This window comes from Moschus berezovskii, chromosome 20 (genome assembly GCF_049115385.1).
Source record: "Moschus berezovskii isolate FMDL1 chromosome 20, NW_MosBer_1.0, whole genome shotgun sequence".
In the NCBI taxonomy this organism is placed as follows: domain Eukaryota; kingdom Metazoa; phylum Chordata; class Mammalia; order Artiodactyla; family Moschidae; genus Moschus; species Moschus berezovskii.
This window is the reverse complement of record NC_142479.1, coordinates 57,090,001-57,105,999: the sequence shown is the minus strand read 5'-3', so window position 1 is coordinate 57,105,999 and position 15,999 is coordinate 57,090,001. Positions and strand designations below refer to the sequence as shown.

Here is a 15,999-nt window from a genome sequence, read left to right as displayed (position 1 = left end):
ACACACACAGACACACGGAGACACACACACAGACGGAGACGCATACACAGAGACACACACACACAGACACACAGAAAGATACAGACACACAGAGACACACACACAGACACACACAAAGATACAGACACACACACAGAGACACACAGAGAGACAGAGAGAGACACACACACACAGACACACAGACACAAAGAGACACACGGAGACACACACAGACGGAGACGCACACACAGAGACACACACACACAGACACACAGAAAGATACAGACACACAGAGACACACACACAGACAGAGACACACACACACATAGAGAGACAGAGAGAGACACACACACAGAGACACACAGACACACACACAGAGACAGAGAGGGAGACACACACACAGACACAGATACAGACACACACACAGGGACACACACAGAGATAAAGACACACACACAGAGACAGAGAGAGACACACACAGATACAGACACACACAGAGAGAGAGACAGAGACGCACACACACACAGAGACATACACAAAGAGACACACAGAGAGACAGACACATAGAGACACATAAACAGAGATACACACTCACACAGAGACACACACAGAGACTCAGACACACAGAGACAGACAGATACACACATGCACAAAGAGACACAGAGAGAGACCCACACACAGAGAGCACAGACACACAGAGACACATAGAGACATATACAGAGAGACACACATGGAGACACACAGAGAGAGAGAGAGACAGAGACACAGACACACACATACACACAGGCACACACACACACAGGGACACAGACATATACACACATTGAAGAGTGGCTTGCTCAGTGCCCGGACACGGGGACACACAGACACACACACAAACACATACACACGCATACTACACACAGGGTCAGTGCACAAGCAACTTCTTGGGAGAAATGCCAGCGCTGGGTGGAGGACTCCCTTTCTGCATTTAGGAGTGGCTTTTATTTGAGCATGAAATGCATTCATTCATTTGACAAGTGCTTATTGAGAATGCGCTCAGTGCCCGGCAAGGGGTGTGGGCCCCAGGGCTGAGCACAGTGGACTTGGCTCCTGCCTTCTGGAGGGCACGGCAGGGAGCAGGCAGCGGCTACCCCCAGGAGTGAGGGCGGAAGAGAGAGCAGGGAGCTCTGGAAGTACAGCGGAGTGGGGGGTCTGACCCATATTGGAGGGGGCCAATGGTGGGGGCCTTCCTGGAGGAACTGACCTCCAGTGTGAGACCTGTGAAATGAGTGGGAAAGAGGGGATTTGCAGGAAAGAGTGTTCCAGACAGAAGTAGTGATGTGCATGGGCTGTGGATGAAGGCCCCGTGTGTGGAAAGAACAGCGGGAAATTTCCAGGCAGTGAGAAGGGAAGTGGGGATATGGTGAGAGGAGGCCAGAGACGTGAGAGGGGCTGGTCTTCTGGCTTCCCGGGTCCCCACCAGCCCTCCGCCCCATGGTGGCTTGACTTTGCCGCCCTGGCAGCAGCCCTCCCCAAATCCTTGCAAGAGGACAAGGTTGGGGCAGGACCCTCAGGATGCCCTTCATAAAGCTTCTTGGTACCCGGTGCCTAGGGGGGCTTTCAGCGCTCAGTTGGGAGTGAGGGGTGACACCTTCTGTGGGGCTATGCTGTCCTGGGATCCCAGGAGGACAGACCTCAGGTAGACGAGCTGGTGCCTGCTGCCCAACTAGGCTTCACTGCTGGTTTCTGGGGACTTGGAGCAGCTCACAAGCCCCTCCACATTCCCCGTGCAGCCACTCCTCCCAACAGGGCTGGTGCAGACCCCCGTCTGCTGGGCTTCCCTGCTCAGTCCTGGTCCCTGTCCTCCCAGGGCTGCTCTGCATTGGAGAGATGCTATGCGGAGCCCTCTCTTAGGCAGAGCACAGAGGCTGGCCCCTCACAGGCTCTCAGAGCAGATGGCTGATCCCTGGTCTCCTCTGCAGGGCCTGGAAGAGCAGAAAGCCTTCTGGAGGCCACCATGAGGGACCCAGATGGCTGCTTCTGGGGAGGCTATTGCTGCTCCATCATCAGTGGGTCCTGGGTCCCACTCACTCTCATCCTTTCTGAGATTCCAGGCCCCAGGGCCCAAGAGTCTGCCCTCCTGTCCCCCTGTCCAGGGGGATAAAATCTCAGGTCAGGTGGGACCCTGTGACCCTCTCCAGTTCAGGGATGTCTGCAGACCTGAGTAGACCAGCTGCCTGTAGGGCGGGTCCTGGGTGCCAGCCTCACTTGCCCATCCTTACCCTGCTGAGATTGGTCAGCAGCCTTACTGGCCTGTCCAGGTTGCCCTGTCTGGAAACTGGGGGCGGTCTTGCCTATTTGTCTCTGGCTGCTGTTTCCAGCCTTCATGAAAGCAAGGCCAGGCCTGCAGAAGTCCCATTTCAGAAGCAGCATAAGGTGAAGAATGAGCTCAGGAGCAGCCTTCACCTGGCCCCAGACTTGCTGTGTGACTCAAGGAAGTGGCTTTACTTCTCCGAGCCTCAGTTTTCTTGTCTATAAAATGGGCCAGTGATCCCCATGTTCATGTGGCCTGCTGGAGTTGTGGTGAGGGCCACATGAGGGGCCCAGTGCTTAGGGAGGGACAGAGACAGGTGAACAGATGGCCCTGGTCAGGGAGGCGTGTGATATGAGGGAAGGAGGCAGGGTGCAGAGGGCCAGGGAACTTCTTGGAGGAGGTGGCATCAGCTGAATGTTTGTGGAGTTTTCTTTCTCCTTTTAAAAAGAAAAAGAATGCTTTTCTTCTTTACAAAGATAGTATTCAAATAGTATTAAAGAGAACCAAGCAGAAAGCTGGGGTCACCCTTCTCCAGTCTGGCCACCATCAGTTCAGTAAGAGCTTCCAGATCCCACTCTGTCCTCACTCACAGGAAAGCGGAGTTGCCCCAACACAAATGGCATCAGCCATGTGGTGAACCAGGGTCTAGTGAAAGAACCAGAGGAAGCCTGGGTCGGATTTTCTGCAGGGAATCCATGGCTGTGGGGGGTTGGGGAGTAGAGGGAGAGCATGGCTTGCCAGGACCTTCGCAGGGCTCAGCGCAGCCAGGTTGTGGGTGCAGGGGCTAGACCTCGAAGACCCTCTGTGCCACCACAAAGGCATAGGATTTTATTCTGCTGGCAGCCGAAGCTGTTGAGGAGTTTTGAGCATGGGATGGTCACACTCCCATCAAGACCAGTTTGGCGGCAGTGGGGCGTGGGGGCTGGTGTGGTGGCTGGCACAGGAGGAGGAGGCCTGGACTGAGCTGGTTGGGGTGGAGGCTGAGAGGACAGGAAGGGCTGAGGAGAAACTGGCAGATCTTGGGATCCCCTTTCTCTCAGGGGGCTGCCCTGACCTCCCCTCCACAGCAGCTGTAGCGCCTCACTGAGGGCCTCACAGGCCCAGGGTAGGTGGCCTGGCTGGCCCCCTGGGCTTCCACGACTCTGAGCAGAGGGCAGACGACAGAGAGGACTCTCCATCCAAACGGGCCCCACCCTTCCTGGCAGCTCAGGAACAGCCTGTGCGCCCCCTCTGCCCGCCCCCCACTCCGGCATTTTCCTGGTGATAAACGGCAGCTTCCTGTTCCCAGAAAGCTGGAAGTTTACCGGGGAGACCGGCACGTTGCACTGAGTGAACACTTGGCAGCACAGCGTGGGCTGCCTGGTGGAACTCGCCATCTCGGCCCCGGGTGGGGTTCCTCCTAGGACCGGGGCCATGCCCTGGGCTGGGCACAGTCAAGCGCCCACTTCAGACACTGCGGGGCCGGGCACCTTCCTGCCTCCAGATGTCCGAAGCACCCTGGGGCAGGATCCCGCGTGTCCTCGGACTGGGAGACTTCTTCCCCCAACCCCACTGCCACACAGACACACAGCAAGGCCAGGCAGGAATTTTTTGCAGGTGTTTCCTGTCCGTCTCTCAGGATGTAACCCTTGGGATCTCTGCCATTGGTGAGGTGGAAACTAGAGCCAGGATGGTGGCAGCTGAGCCCTCGTCCTCTGCCCCCACCCCACCTCTGAAATAGGATCTGAACACTCAGGACACCTCTGCTCCTCTCCCAGAGCGCCAAAACCAGATGCGTAAATGTCTGTCCCTAAGCTAGACCAGGGGCTACAGTAGGAAAGCGGAGGCCATGTCCTGTGCATTTCTGTCCCCAGCACTGTCCCTGGTACGTGATGGTGGCAGTAATGACCACAGCTATTAATAACAGCCTCTAGGCATTCACCCGGGAGATAAGGACGCAGGCTCTGGAGCCAGACCACTGCTTTCAGACTCCAGCTGTGCCTCTTACTAGCTGTGTGACCACAGGCAAGTTCTTTAACTTCTCTGTGCCTTCATTTCCTCTTCTCAAAATCAGGGTTATAATAGCTTCAACCTCACAGGATTCTTGTGAGAATTAAATGAATTAATATATATCAAGCTCTTAGTCTGGCTCCAAGTGTTAGCTTTCATCCTCCTCCTCATCATCATTTTTTAAGTAGACTTTTTAAAATATCTTAAAATTTTTTTTCAACTTTATTGAGTATAATTTACAAAGTTGTAAGATATTTATAGTATTTTTTGTGATGATTTATGATTATACTGTGAAAGAGTTCCTCCCATCTTATTAATTCACACATCCATCATCCTCACATATTTTATATATATTATATATATGTGTGTATATGAAAAGTGAAGGTCTTAGTCACTCAGTCGTGCCCAACTCTTTGTGTCCCTAGGATTGTAACCCGCCAGACTCCTCTGTCCCTGGAATTGTCCAGGCAGGAATACTGGAGTGGGTTGCCATTTCCTCCTCCAGGGGTTCTTCCCGACCTAGGGATTGAACTTGCATCTCCTGCGTTGCAGGCAGATTCTGTACCATCTGAGCCACTTGTATAGTGCGTGTGTGAGAGAGAGAGAGAGAACATTTGAGTTCTGCTCTTAAATTTCAATTATACAATACAATGCTATCAACTATGGTTAATAATTATTCATTTACTATGTACAAGGCACTGTGCCAAATGCTTTAAATAAATTATTTAATCCCGAAAAGAGCTCTCTTGCTCAGGTGAGGAAACCTGAGGTTCAGCAAGGCTAAGAAACTTGCCCAAGGTCCTGACAGCTGGTCACCTGCAAGTCCAGGTCCTGAGCCCAGGCTGGAGCTTTTTCTCCCTGGTTAGCGGTGCTGAGGGAATGAAAACAAACACAGGTGGGTCCAGATTCCTTCTGAGGAACCTCTTGTCTTGTCTTTGAAGGCTCAACCACAGGAATTATCTCTTGGAGTCACCTCACAAGTACAGTGTCGCTGACCTCCAGCAGGTGAGAATGCCACCCCTGAGGTGTGTGTTAGCCGCTCAGTCATGTCCGACTCTTTGTGACCCTATGGACTGTAGCCTGCCAGGCTCTCTGTCCATAGGGTCACAAAGAGTCCAGGCAAGAATACTAGAGTGGGTTGCCATTCCCTTCTCCAGGGGATAATCCCGACGCAGGGATGGGACCCGCATCTCCTACATTGCAAGCAGATTCTTTACCGTCTGAGTCACCAGGGAAGCCCAGAGGAACCTAATTCCTAGAAACTTATTCCTGGAGAAATCAGAAAGGGAGATGTTGGGACGGGGGCTGCTGCCTGCAGTTTACTGAGGCAAGACGTCCATCTTCAGCCTTTCGGCAGCTCAGAATGGGTGTCCAGCTGTCCACGCTTCCTGGGGCAGTGACTGAGCCCTCGGTCCCGCTGGGACAGGCAGGCACCACAGCCAAGCCCAGGATCACAGGGCTCAGTCCCCTTCCACGCTGTGAGGGTGTAGGGAGGGCGAGGGTTTGGGACATTCCTTTCCTCAAGGGAGGGGACAGTGGATTCTGTGAACAGGGACTGCACGCCTACATGGCCCGGCCTCACTCGGGAAGGTTTTCTTGCCCAAGTGGAAGGAAACTCCTCTTGGGGTAGGAGTGCTCCAGGCAGTGTGCCAGGAGGAGCAGCAGGCCACGTTTTGCAGACGGCCTCTCAGAAGGCCTTTGCGGCCGGCGCTTGCCCTCCACAGATCGCGGACGGGGTGTACGAAGGCTTCCTCAAGGCCCTGATCGAGTTTGCCTCCCAGCACGTCTACCACTGCGACCTGTGCACCCAGCGCGGCTTCATTTGCCAGATCTGCCACCACCATGACATCATCTTTCCCTTTGAGTTTGACACCACAGTCAGGTATGCAGATGCTGTGCTGGCCACCCTGCCCCAGCACCCCCCACCCCTGGGTAGGGGGGCGAGTCCCAGGTGCCACTACCAGGGGGACAAACAGAGCCCTCATAGAACTCCCCGCTTCCCCCAAGCCACCCATCTTCCTAGGGAAGAGGTAGCTGCTGCCCCTTTGAGTTGCGTGGGGAGGACCTCGCTTTTGTCCTCTGCAAACAGGTGGAGGAGGGGCTGGGTGAGTTACTGACCTGGAGTGTTGGCACAAGGTCGGGCACAAAGTGGGTACCTGGTGGGCAGTACCTGCCACTGCCTCTGCCCTGTAACGATTATCCCCAGTCATCAGTCATTATCAGAAGCCTCTAAATGGAAAGAGGCCTCCACCAAACCTTCATTCCAACCCATGTGGGAGTGGAAAACTGAGCCGGTGGGAGCATCCATTCATTTTCAGTAGGTGTTCCCAGACCCAAACTCGACCCCCCCGAACAGACCTGGGGCTGAATTTTTTTAAACTGTAGAGTGTTTGGAACACAGGCAAGGAATCAGTGAGTCTCAGCAGTATTTATAAGAAGGGAAATACAAGAGAGGGCGTTGGTGTGCATTGTGGGGCTTAGAGATTAGCACTGCGGCGAGAACCTTTTGTCCCAGGATGGAGAGGCAGTGCCCCGTGCCTTGGGTGGCCGGCTCTGGTCAGAAGCACTGACCGGCCTCGAGCCCCAGAGGCTCGAGGTCCCAGCAGCGCTTGCGGCTTTCTCCCAGGTGCGGCGAATGCAAGACCGTCTTCCACCAGACCTGCCAAGCTGTGGTCAAGAAGGGCTGCCCCCGCTGTGCCCGCCGGCGCAAATACCAGGAGCAGAGCAGTCTCACCTAATCCCACCTCTTGTCCCCACCCGGGACCCGGGGCTCAGCCATCCCAGCCGGGTTGGCCACCAGCCTGGCCACACTCTCAAGGTGTCACAGAGCCAGAAAGACTCTCAGATGAGTCCAGAGTACTGGCCTACGAGACGGAGCCCCGGGAACCCCTGATGACACCTCCTGCCCCCCACCCATCTGCTCCAGGAGGCCCAGACACCAGCAGGTGCCCCCTGTCCAATGGTGTGGGAGGAAGGGGCCTTTGCACTAATCGGCCCAGCTCCCCTCACTGACACCCCATCCCCATGAGGGCTGTTCACCACTGTGGAAACAAGACTTGGGGAGCATTTTCAATTCCACATTCCTGATTAAAAGGTCTAGTTTTTTTAAGGTGGGTTTTTTTTCCCTTCATATTTCGACAGAAGATATTTTTTTATTCTTGACCCTCCACAAGTCACCCAAGAAATCCAGGCATTCTCACCCTGAGCAAATATGTAGAAACCACTCAGGCCCAGCCTGGAGGTGGGTGGTGGCTGGGTGGATGGGCCCCCCAGGACAGAGCCCACCAGCTGGCGGGTGCCTTTCCTTCGCCCTCACCAGGCGCTTGCTGCTGGCAGCTCCTGAACAACGTGCCAAACTGCCGTGGGCCAGGCAGGCTCAGTCCTGAGGACCACGTTCTTTCCCCTCCTCAGCCCCATCTGCTCCCTGGTCCCCCCTCCACCTGGAAAGCCCTTCAATTTCTCTGTGTCAAAACCCACCCCCCACTGCTCCTGCCGCTCTCCTATAGCCTGGGATCTTGGTCCCGAAGGAGGAGGGCTATGACTCGGAACCAGCACTGTCAGCACTTTGAGCCTTCCTTGGTCCAGGGAAAGGTCGTCATCTAGCCCACCCCTCAGCCCTCTGCCCTCCTCACTCCTACCCCTGACTGGCAGCCAGATGGGCAGGGGGCTGCTGCAGACGCATTTCAGGAACACGCCCCCGCCTGACAGACCTGCTGGGACCGAGGTAGGCTGGGTCCACACTGACCCCCGCCATCCTTCCACGAAGAGTGCCAGCCCTGCTGCAGAGATGCGCAAGGACACGAAGAGAAGCCACCTATGGAAGGATGCTCAGCCTGTTTATGAAGCCATGAGTTCACAAAGTTTTGCTGGACTAGCCCAGGAGGGCCACTGCCAAGAGATTGGAACATTTCATTGGAGCACGACTGCCTTTGGAGGGGGTCTACAGGTGGAGCCTGAAATTGTTTTCAAAGTGATATTTAGACCCTGGGGCTTTGGCGGGGGGCATGATTTCTCTGTTGCCTCCCCCCACTTCTCCTGGACCCAGCAGGCCCCCCTCAGCCCTGGGAACCCCCCCACCGACCATCTTATCTGTGCTCAGCTGAGATAGGAGGCCTCAGGTAGATCTCCACCTTCACTGTCAAGAGACGAACCCACTCCCACCTCTCCCTTGGGGTGATTCGGCTGCTGAGTCACCTGCCCGGCTCTGTGGAGCTGGATAAATTGTGCAATAGAATGGAGGAAGGTGGTGGCCGGGTCAGGGAAGGGGCTGTCACACAGCTGCTTTGTCCCCATCACAGAAGATGGTACACACCTGTGCTCAGCGTACCAAAGCCTCCTAAACCAGAAAGTGGATCCTTAGCCCCGCCCCCGCCCCCACCCGCGCCCCCGCCCCCAGCCAGCATTAATGTTCCACCAGAAACACAGCCTGATCAGAGCCATAATTGGTGTTCCTGGGGTGGGCAGCACTGCCTGAGCCCAGCCCTGTGAGTGTATTCTGCATCCCAGAAGACCCCTAGGCAGCAGCGGGAGTGAGGCCCTGGAGAAGCCCCCTTTGGTTCAGCCGGGCCTGGCACACCACACTCCCCACCTTCTCCCAGACCAGTAGCATTAAAGCTGACCACCTCCCTCCCCACCACCAAAAAGCTGCTGATGCTTTCAGATGAGTTGATTCACCCTCTTCGCCTCCAGTGGAAAGCTGGTATGAACCTCAGTAGTGCCCACACTATTTTTAAAATTTCATTTTATGCAATACACTGTTTCTAGTGCAGGGCCCTGGCCCTGAGAAGTGCTTTGCCATGTACCGAAGGAACTGCGGCCATGTGACTTTTGAGTGATTTTGCAGTAAAGACCTGCTGTTTCTAATCTGTGGTCTGGTTTCTGAATCTGAAAGCTTCCACTGACTGGGGGAGACCACAGGCCCTCAGATACTGTCTGATAGCCTCCACTGTTCTCTTCTCAGGCAGTCCCTGGGCACAGGGGAGGGCTGGAGTGGGGTGGTTATAGGTAAACAGTGTGGGGGGAGGGGGGTTAAAGGAAAACATTTGCAAGCAGGGGCTTGTGTGCAAGGAGTGAGCATGGAGAATAGAAGTAATTCTTCAGTCTGTCCCCCCACCTTGCCTCTCCTCCGAGTCAGCCCTGCCCCTCACCATGGGGTAGGATTTCAGGGCCTTTGGGAGGGTTTATTCACATACACTCATGGAACTGAAGCTACTGCCTGGAATCCCACTATGATGGCTTTCCTGTTCCTTAAATGTCAAAGCACAGACCCCTGACACTGGAACATGTGAAACCATTTCCCACTGGTCATCCAAGGTGAAAGAAGAGGCTCAGGAAGGAAAGGCTGGTGAGCGGGGCCGGATTCAGGGTTCATGGTTTTAGGGCTCCACCTGGCCTTGGCTGCCAGCTTTCCTCTGAAGTTCCAGCAGAAGTCTGGGGGGTGGGGAGGGCCTGCAGGAGGAAGCCCACTGCTGAGACAGAAGGAAACAGGCTAATTCCCAGGAAAATCAGAGTGCAGGAACTTGGGACTGAAAGATTTGTGTCTGCAGTTTCCTGTCCTTGAAGCAGTCTTTCGGCCTTTGACGGAGCGTCCTCTGCCCATCGCATGAGCCCCAGCTCCCCTCGAGGGCAGGAGGTGGTGGGCTCCGAGGATCCTTGAGGGACCTGGTGTGAAGAGGCAGGGCCCAGAAGAGCACGCGGCCTATGTGCTGCCTTTGGACTCAGTCGTCCATCCTTAGCAAGGTGTTTCTGAGAATACTGGTTTCTCCCTTCCCCCTCCTGCCTAAAGGAGGATGGCAGATGGGGGGTTTGGAGACCCCAATTCAACCCCAAAGAGGAGGGCTCATCTCATAATAAAATTAGTGATAATAATAACTCATCAGATGTGTGTTCTTACAATCTGATAACAATACGGTAGCCTGACCCGCTGCAGTCCATGGGGTCACAGAGACTCGCAACTTAGTGACTGAGCAACAATCCTATGAAGTAGCTGTTACTGTCTCCAGTTTACAGGAAAGCAAACTGAGATGCAGAGATAAGGTGAGCATCTTGAGTGCAACCTCAGGAGGTTGCTCTGAGCTTTGACGGATTGGCTGGGGTTGGGGGGGGGTCCTCCCCCACAAGGATCAAGGCCAGGAGGTAGGGGAAAGGGGATGGAATAGAGCAGCAGTGGAGGGAAATCTGGCCTGGCTTCCTCCCCGCTCATCCCAGCGTCCTGGCTCTGCTGCCTTCCTCCAGGAGACAGCCAGGTGTGGCCCAGGATCCCCGGGAGGTGCAGGGGAAGGGGGTGGCGTCTGAGCTCCTCGCGCGCTGGCCCGTCCCAGAGACGACAGGAAGCCAGGACACCGGGGATTGTCTCTCGCAGCCGCAGCCCCAGCCCCGGGAGGAAGTTCTGCCGGGTGCTCTCCGCCGGTGCCTCCCTCGCTATATTGTTGAACAGGAAACAGGGCAGCGCGGGAGCTGGGCGGTGGAGGAGGGAGCACAGGACGCCGAGCCCCCCGCGCGCCTGCCAGGACAAGTGGAGGCGAGGCCAGCAAGCCGACACCCCGAGGTGCCAGGGCCGGGCCGGACTGGGTGGGGGTGCTGATCTGGGGTGGGGAGGGGGACTGCAGGTGGCGGGGTCCTCACCCGGCAGCACCGAGAGCCAGCCCTTCGCGCAGCACGCAGGAGCCGGAGCTGCGCGGTCTTGGGAGGAGGGCGGCTCGGGACGGATCTTGCCCTCGCTCGGGAGGTGGGAGGCGAAGGGCTGCCCGCCGTCCTGGGGCAGGAGGGGCCCAGGTCCAGGCTCCCTGCGCTGACCCAGGCGTGGGCGCCGCTGTGACTCGTCTGTCTCCCAAGCCGTGGACTCAGGGCACCTCTGGTGAAGGGTCGGTCCTCGCACTCCACGGACCCTCCCCACTCCCCCGATCCCTCTCCTCTTCGCTCCCCCCAGGATCGGGGAAGGAGTCGAGGACCGGGTCCCCTCCCCACCCAGCCAGTGACCCCGCGCTCCGGGGAGCGTCTCTGCAGTGGGAACCCTGCTCCAAGTTTTTCCAGGCCTGGCCGAGCTGAGTTCGGAAAGGGCCTGGGGAGGACGAGGATGGGACCGGAGCGGCAGTGCCTGCAATCCGAGTGATTCAGGATGCAAATAGCCTTGCTAGGACTGGGGACGCTCCGGCTAGACGGAAAGCCGGGTCGAGCAGTCCTGAAGCATCTCGTCCGCGGGACGCAGAGCCTCTTGGAAGCCGTATCCCGAGCGTGGGGGTGGGGCGCGGCAGGGGCCGGACCCTACCCTCCCTTGGCTCCACTCGTGAACTTTCCGTGCCCCTTCGGCCGCAGCCCTCCCTGCCCCTGCCCCTGCCCCTCCCTCAGGCCTTCTGCTCGGGTCCCGCCTCCAAGGCCCCACCAGCCCAGGCGGATTTCTTCAGGCTCCGCCTCGCCCCTCCCAGACACCGCCGCTTCGGGAATTGAAGGCGGTACTTCCGAGCGTCCCTCACCTTTTTTGCTCTCCTTGCCAGCTCCAGCTCTCTGAAGTCTCTCCAGCCAAGCCATCTGAAGCCCCGCCCAAGGAGATGGCAGAGCCCTAACCTGCATCCATCCGCCGGCTCCACCCAGCCCGCCCATGGGCTCCGCGAGGCCCGCCCTGCCGACGTAAGTGAGCGGCAGGGGGTCCCGGGGAAGGTGGTGAGAAGGGTGTCCTCCCTAAGCTTGGGCGGCTTAGCTCCAGTCAGCTCAAGGACCCCGCCTCCAGGGCCCAGTGTACTCAGAGGCTCAGTTTACGCTCTTTCCCCGTCGAGGAAAGCTTGAGAAAGTAGAGAAGGAGCGCTAGGCGCCCCGCGGCCAGACCCTGTGCCTCGGGTCCCTCAGACTCAACCAGAGGCCGAGTTCCCACCTGCACCCGCTGGTCCCAGGTCACCATCGTGGGGCAGTCTGTGTGGCCAGTGTAAAGGCTTAGAGGAACCAGCCTCACAGACGGGCTTCCAGTTGGGCTGTGACCGCCGCTCCCCCGACACACCAGGGGCCAGGCTGAACCGGCAGGAGGGAGAGTGGGTTGTGGTGTTCCCTCCAGGAGAACTTAGGGGGTCCCCTGGGTACCCCGCACGGATAGTCACTATCAAAGAGTGCATTCTCTAGGGGCCACTCTCGTGGGGCAATATAGAGATCGCAGGCAGCGGGCAGGCCGCGAGGGCCAAGCCTCCCTCTGGACGTGGAGGTGGGAGCCGGAGCGCAGGGGGCGGTGCTGGTCGGTCTGGGCGGGCGGGGCGCTGGGGTCACGTCTGTGGCTAAGCCGCTGGGGAAGGAAAGAGAAACCAAGAGAACCGGTTTCCCCGGACTTGGCAGTAGCGGCCCCTTATGCCAAGGCCCTTGGACTAAGCAGGGCAGGGACACTCCCAGAGTAGAGCGAAGCGGGGGCCGCTCCCAGAACCTGCGCCCCAACTCTGTCCCCCTCGGGCCTAAGGCACACGCGCCGGGGTGGGTGGCTGGGGCGATAGGAGCTGCCAAGGACGCGATTCCCTGAGGGCTTCTGAAAGTGTCGGGACAGGGCGGGATGGAGGTATAGGCTATTTTTCCCACTTTACAAATGCGGAAACTGAGGCCCAGTCAATTTTTATGCACACGTGATGTCAACTTTATCGCGGGCAGTCCCCCCAACCAGCCTTAAAGCTTCCCTGGCTTTAAAGCCGGACCGGTGTTAGCCCCCATCTCCCCACCGAGGGATTGAATTTTATACTCCAGGCCGCAGAATGAAAGGGCTGTCTTAGTTCCATCGCTGCGTGTAAGAATTAGAACCGTAGAGATTATTTCATCCAAGCCCCGCGTTTTCGAGATAGGAAACCCGAGGCCCGAACGTACACAACGATTGTAGCTTCGGGACTGGAAGTCTTCGGGCTCCCCTGTGCGGAGCGCGGCCCTCGGCGGCGCTGACCTCCGCGCCCCTCCTCCTCGTCGCCCGCAGGGACACGCGGCGGCCGCGATGGCGGCGGACGTCGAGGGGGACGTGTACGTGCTGGTGGAGCATCCCTTCGAGTACACGGGCAAGGACGGGCGCCGCGTCGCCATCCAACCCAACGAGCGCTACCGGCTGCTGCGCCGCAGCACCGAGCACTGGTGGCACGTGCGGAGCGAGCCGGGCGGCCGCCCCTTCTACCTGCCGGCGCAGTATGTGCGCGAGCTGCCGGCCCTCGGCCACCCCGCGGCCGCCCCGCCGCCGCCCGCGCCCCTCCAGGGCCCCGCAGCTCCCGAACCGCTCGCCTATGACTACCGCTTCGTGAGCGCGTCGGCGCCCGCCGGACCCGACGGCGCCCCGGCCGAGCCCCGGGGCCGCGCGGGCTCCCTGTGCGGCCGAGCTCGACCGGGCGCGGCCACCCAGCGTCGAAGCCTGGCGCCTGGCTCGCCCGCCTGCCTGTACACGCGGCCCGCGGCGCCCGTGCGGCCCGCGCAGTCCTTGGACGACCTGGCCCGCACCGCCGCGCCCCCTGCCGGCCTCCTCGGGAGCGGAGGCGGCTTCAAGGCCTGCAGCGTGGCCGGCTCATGGGTGTGCCCGCGGCCCCTGGCGCGCAGCGACTCCGGCACCATCCGCGAAGTGCGCGGCCCGCCGACGGAGCAGCGGCCGGAGCAGGTACGCCACCGGGAGCCGGGAGCGGGGAGACCGGGGCAGGGATTACTCCCGCCCTCCAAGAGCCCGGACGCTGGGAGACCCCCTGAGCCTTAGGTCCCGGCTCGACGGAGCAGCAGTGTCTGCCGGCTTTGGACCAACTCGCTCACGCCGAGCCTTACTTTGCTTAACCACGAAACCAGAGTGGTACATGCTCACTCAAGATTTCTTATCTGCAGTTCCCAAATGCCAAAGCTCCCTGGAGCTCAAAGGGCTTCTGTAACTCAGTTAATGGCAGAATTTAACTTGAGCCGACGTGCGGCCGTGGGCAGCCTTAATATACCCCATTTAGTGTGAGTATTCAAGTTTTGCTGTAGAAGTGCAAGTAAACCCGATCATATGGTGCCGCCCAAGCCTTGCTAGGAGCGTTCTGTTACCTGTAGCAGGTGCGGGCCCGTTACGTTTCTAAAATCCAAACCATTCCAAAACACATTTGGAATGAAATAAGGGATGGTGGCGGACTGCCGCCAACGGCTCTACCTGCCTCGCGTTTCTCACATCAGCTTGGGCGTCGGAGGAGATAATGTGGGTGAAAGTCGGGGGTCTGCTTCCTTTCTTGGCTGGTTCCAACATTTTGGTTCCTCTTTTTAAAAAAAAAAATTTCGATGGGTTTGTTTCAGAAATAAGTCCAGTTATAGTGAGGATGTTCTTTTCGCCTCAGAATCTGGTTATGTAAATTTGGGGATTTCTGAAATAATATTTAAATATTATTTTAAAAATAGGGGCACGTTTTAAAAACTCTTACAACCTCAGAATCCTTTGCTGGCCCGAACTTCTTCAAGTTTAGGGACTTTTCTGGGAGAGACTGCGGGGGAGCGGTGCACAGGCCCCCTTCTGACATGTGCCACAGCTGTGTAATTATGGGCAATCCACTTCCTCTCTCAGAGTCTGTTTGAGTTTTGACCGAGAGGCTAGGGGACGGTGGAGAGATGACTCCTGAAACTTGTGAGTCTCTGATTTCCTTTTTTGGACCCGTTATGATTATAATAAATATTGATGCCTGCCACGTGCGGAGACTTGAGTCTGGGATGCCCAGAAGAAGGAGGCACCGTCCCCATCTTCGAGGCCCCGCGTCTTCCCTCTGCCTGGTCTTCTTATGGTGCAGTGTTCAGGATTTGAGGCTACACAGACTCGAATTTGACTCTGCTGGGTCACCTGCCAGCTGCTAAACGAGTCACTTCATTGCCCCCACCACGATGCCCTCTTGTGTACACTCAGAACAATATCAAAGGATTCGAGTTGTTGAGAGCCTTAAAAGAGGTGAAGCGTGGAAGTGCTTGACATGTAGTAGGCGGTCGGCCAAGACTGGCTGAGGTCCCACTGGGTATCTTTTCCTCCGGGCCCGCTCCACCTTTGCTACAGTTTTTGCAAGGGGCAACCCGCCCTCTGGTGGCCAGAATGGGGAACGACGTGCGGCGTGCAAGGAAAGAGATCAGGACCCGGACCCTGAGGGGAGAGAGCTGAGGAGGTGGAGGGTGATGGAGCCAAACCCTTGCGCCAAGCGCCTCTGCCAGCTCACCATCTACCTATTCCATCTTCTCTGGAATATATGGCTGCACGCCTTCTCTCCTTGCCCCCGGCGCCGCTCCGTTTCTTCGACAGGCTCTCGCGCCTCTCCACGCTCTGGTGGGAATATCTATTTGGCTGTTGGAGGTGCATTCCTCCCTTCTGGAGATGGGGGACTGGCCTTGCTCTCTGAACCCCAGCTCCTGGCATCGAGCCTGGGCCAGAGCCTTATGGGATGTGCTGAGAAGGGACAAGGAGAGGCAGCTCCCTTAACCATGAACCCGGGCTCTGCAAGTCTGCCCAAGGGGCATCACAGCAGAGCCCAGGACCACAGTGGGAAAAGACCTTCTGCCCAGATCCCAGAACCTCCTGAGCTCAAAGAAAAATCATCCCAGCAGCCAGCGTCTCCACCTGGAGCCTCCAGCTTCCCACAGCTGCAGTGGTGTGTTAGGAGTAGGTGGACATAGATGATCAGGGTAGGGGGTAGGGCTTGTACAGGGAGGAACTGGGGTGTCTGCCAGAGACCTGGGTCTCCACCAAGGTGCTCTGCTCAGTCTCAGCTGCTGCTGCTGCTGCTAAGTCGCTTTAGTCGTGTCCG

The 15,999-nt window shown here is 57.6% G+C and overlaps 2 protein-coding genes across 5 annotated transcripts in view; both read left to right on the top strand.

Annotated features, from left to right (window-relative positions):
- PLEKHM1 (pleckstrin homology and RUN domain containing M1) overlaps window positions 1-7,373 on the top strand; it is a 56,131-nt gene extending 48,758 nt beyond the window's left edge. For all 3 annotated transcript variants that reach the window (XM_055408096.2, XM_055408097.2, XM_088829177.1), the window contains 3 exons: window positions 5,206-5,269; window positions 5,989-6,146; window positions 6,891-7,373. In XM_055408096.2, coding sequence (XP_055264071.2) covers window positions 5,206-5,269; window positions 5,989-6,146; window positions 6,891-7,002 — 334 coding nt within the window. In that variant the 3' untranslated portion in view covers window positions 7,003-7,373. The remainder of the gene's footprint in view (window positions 1-5,205; window positions 5,270-5,988; window positions 6,147-6,890) is intronic.
- A 3,194-nt stretch (window positions 7,374-10,567) lies between these two features.
- ARHGAP27 (Rho GTPase activating protein 27) overlaps window positions 10,568-15,999 on the top strand; it is a 37,168-nt gene continuing 31,736 nt past the window's right edge. Inside the window, exons 1-3 of one of the 2 annotated variants that reach the window (XM_055408098.2) lie at window positions 10,568-10,811; window positions 11,758-11,890; window positions 13,197-13,859. In XM_055408098.2, the coding sequence (XP_055264073.2) occupies window positions 13,215-13,859 (645 nt within the window). In that variant the 5' untranslated portion in view covers window positions 10,568-10,811; window positions 11,758-11,890; window positions 13,197-13,214. The remainder of the gene's footprint in view (window positions 10,812-11,757; window positions 11,891-13,196; window positions 13,860-15,999) is intronic. The other variant, XM_055408099.2, reaches the window with a different exon arrangement.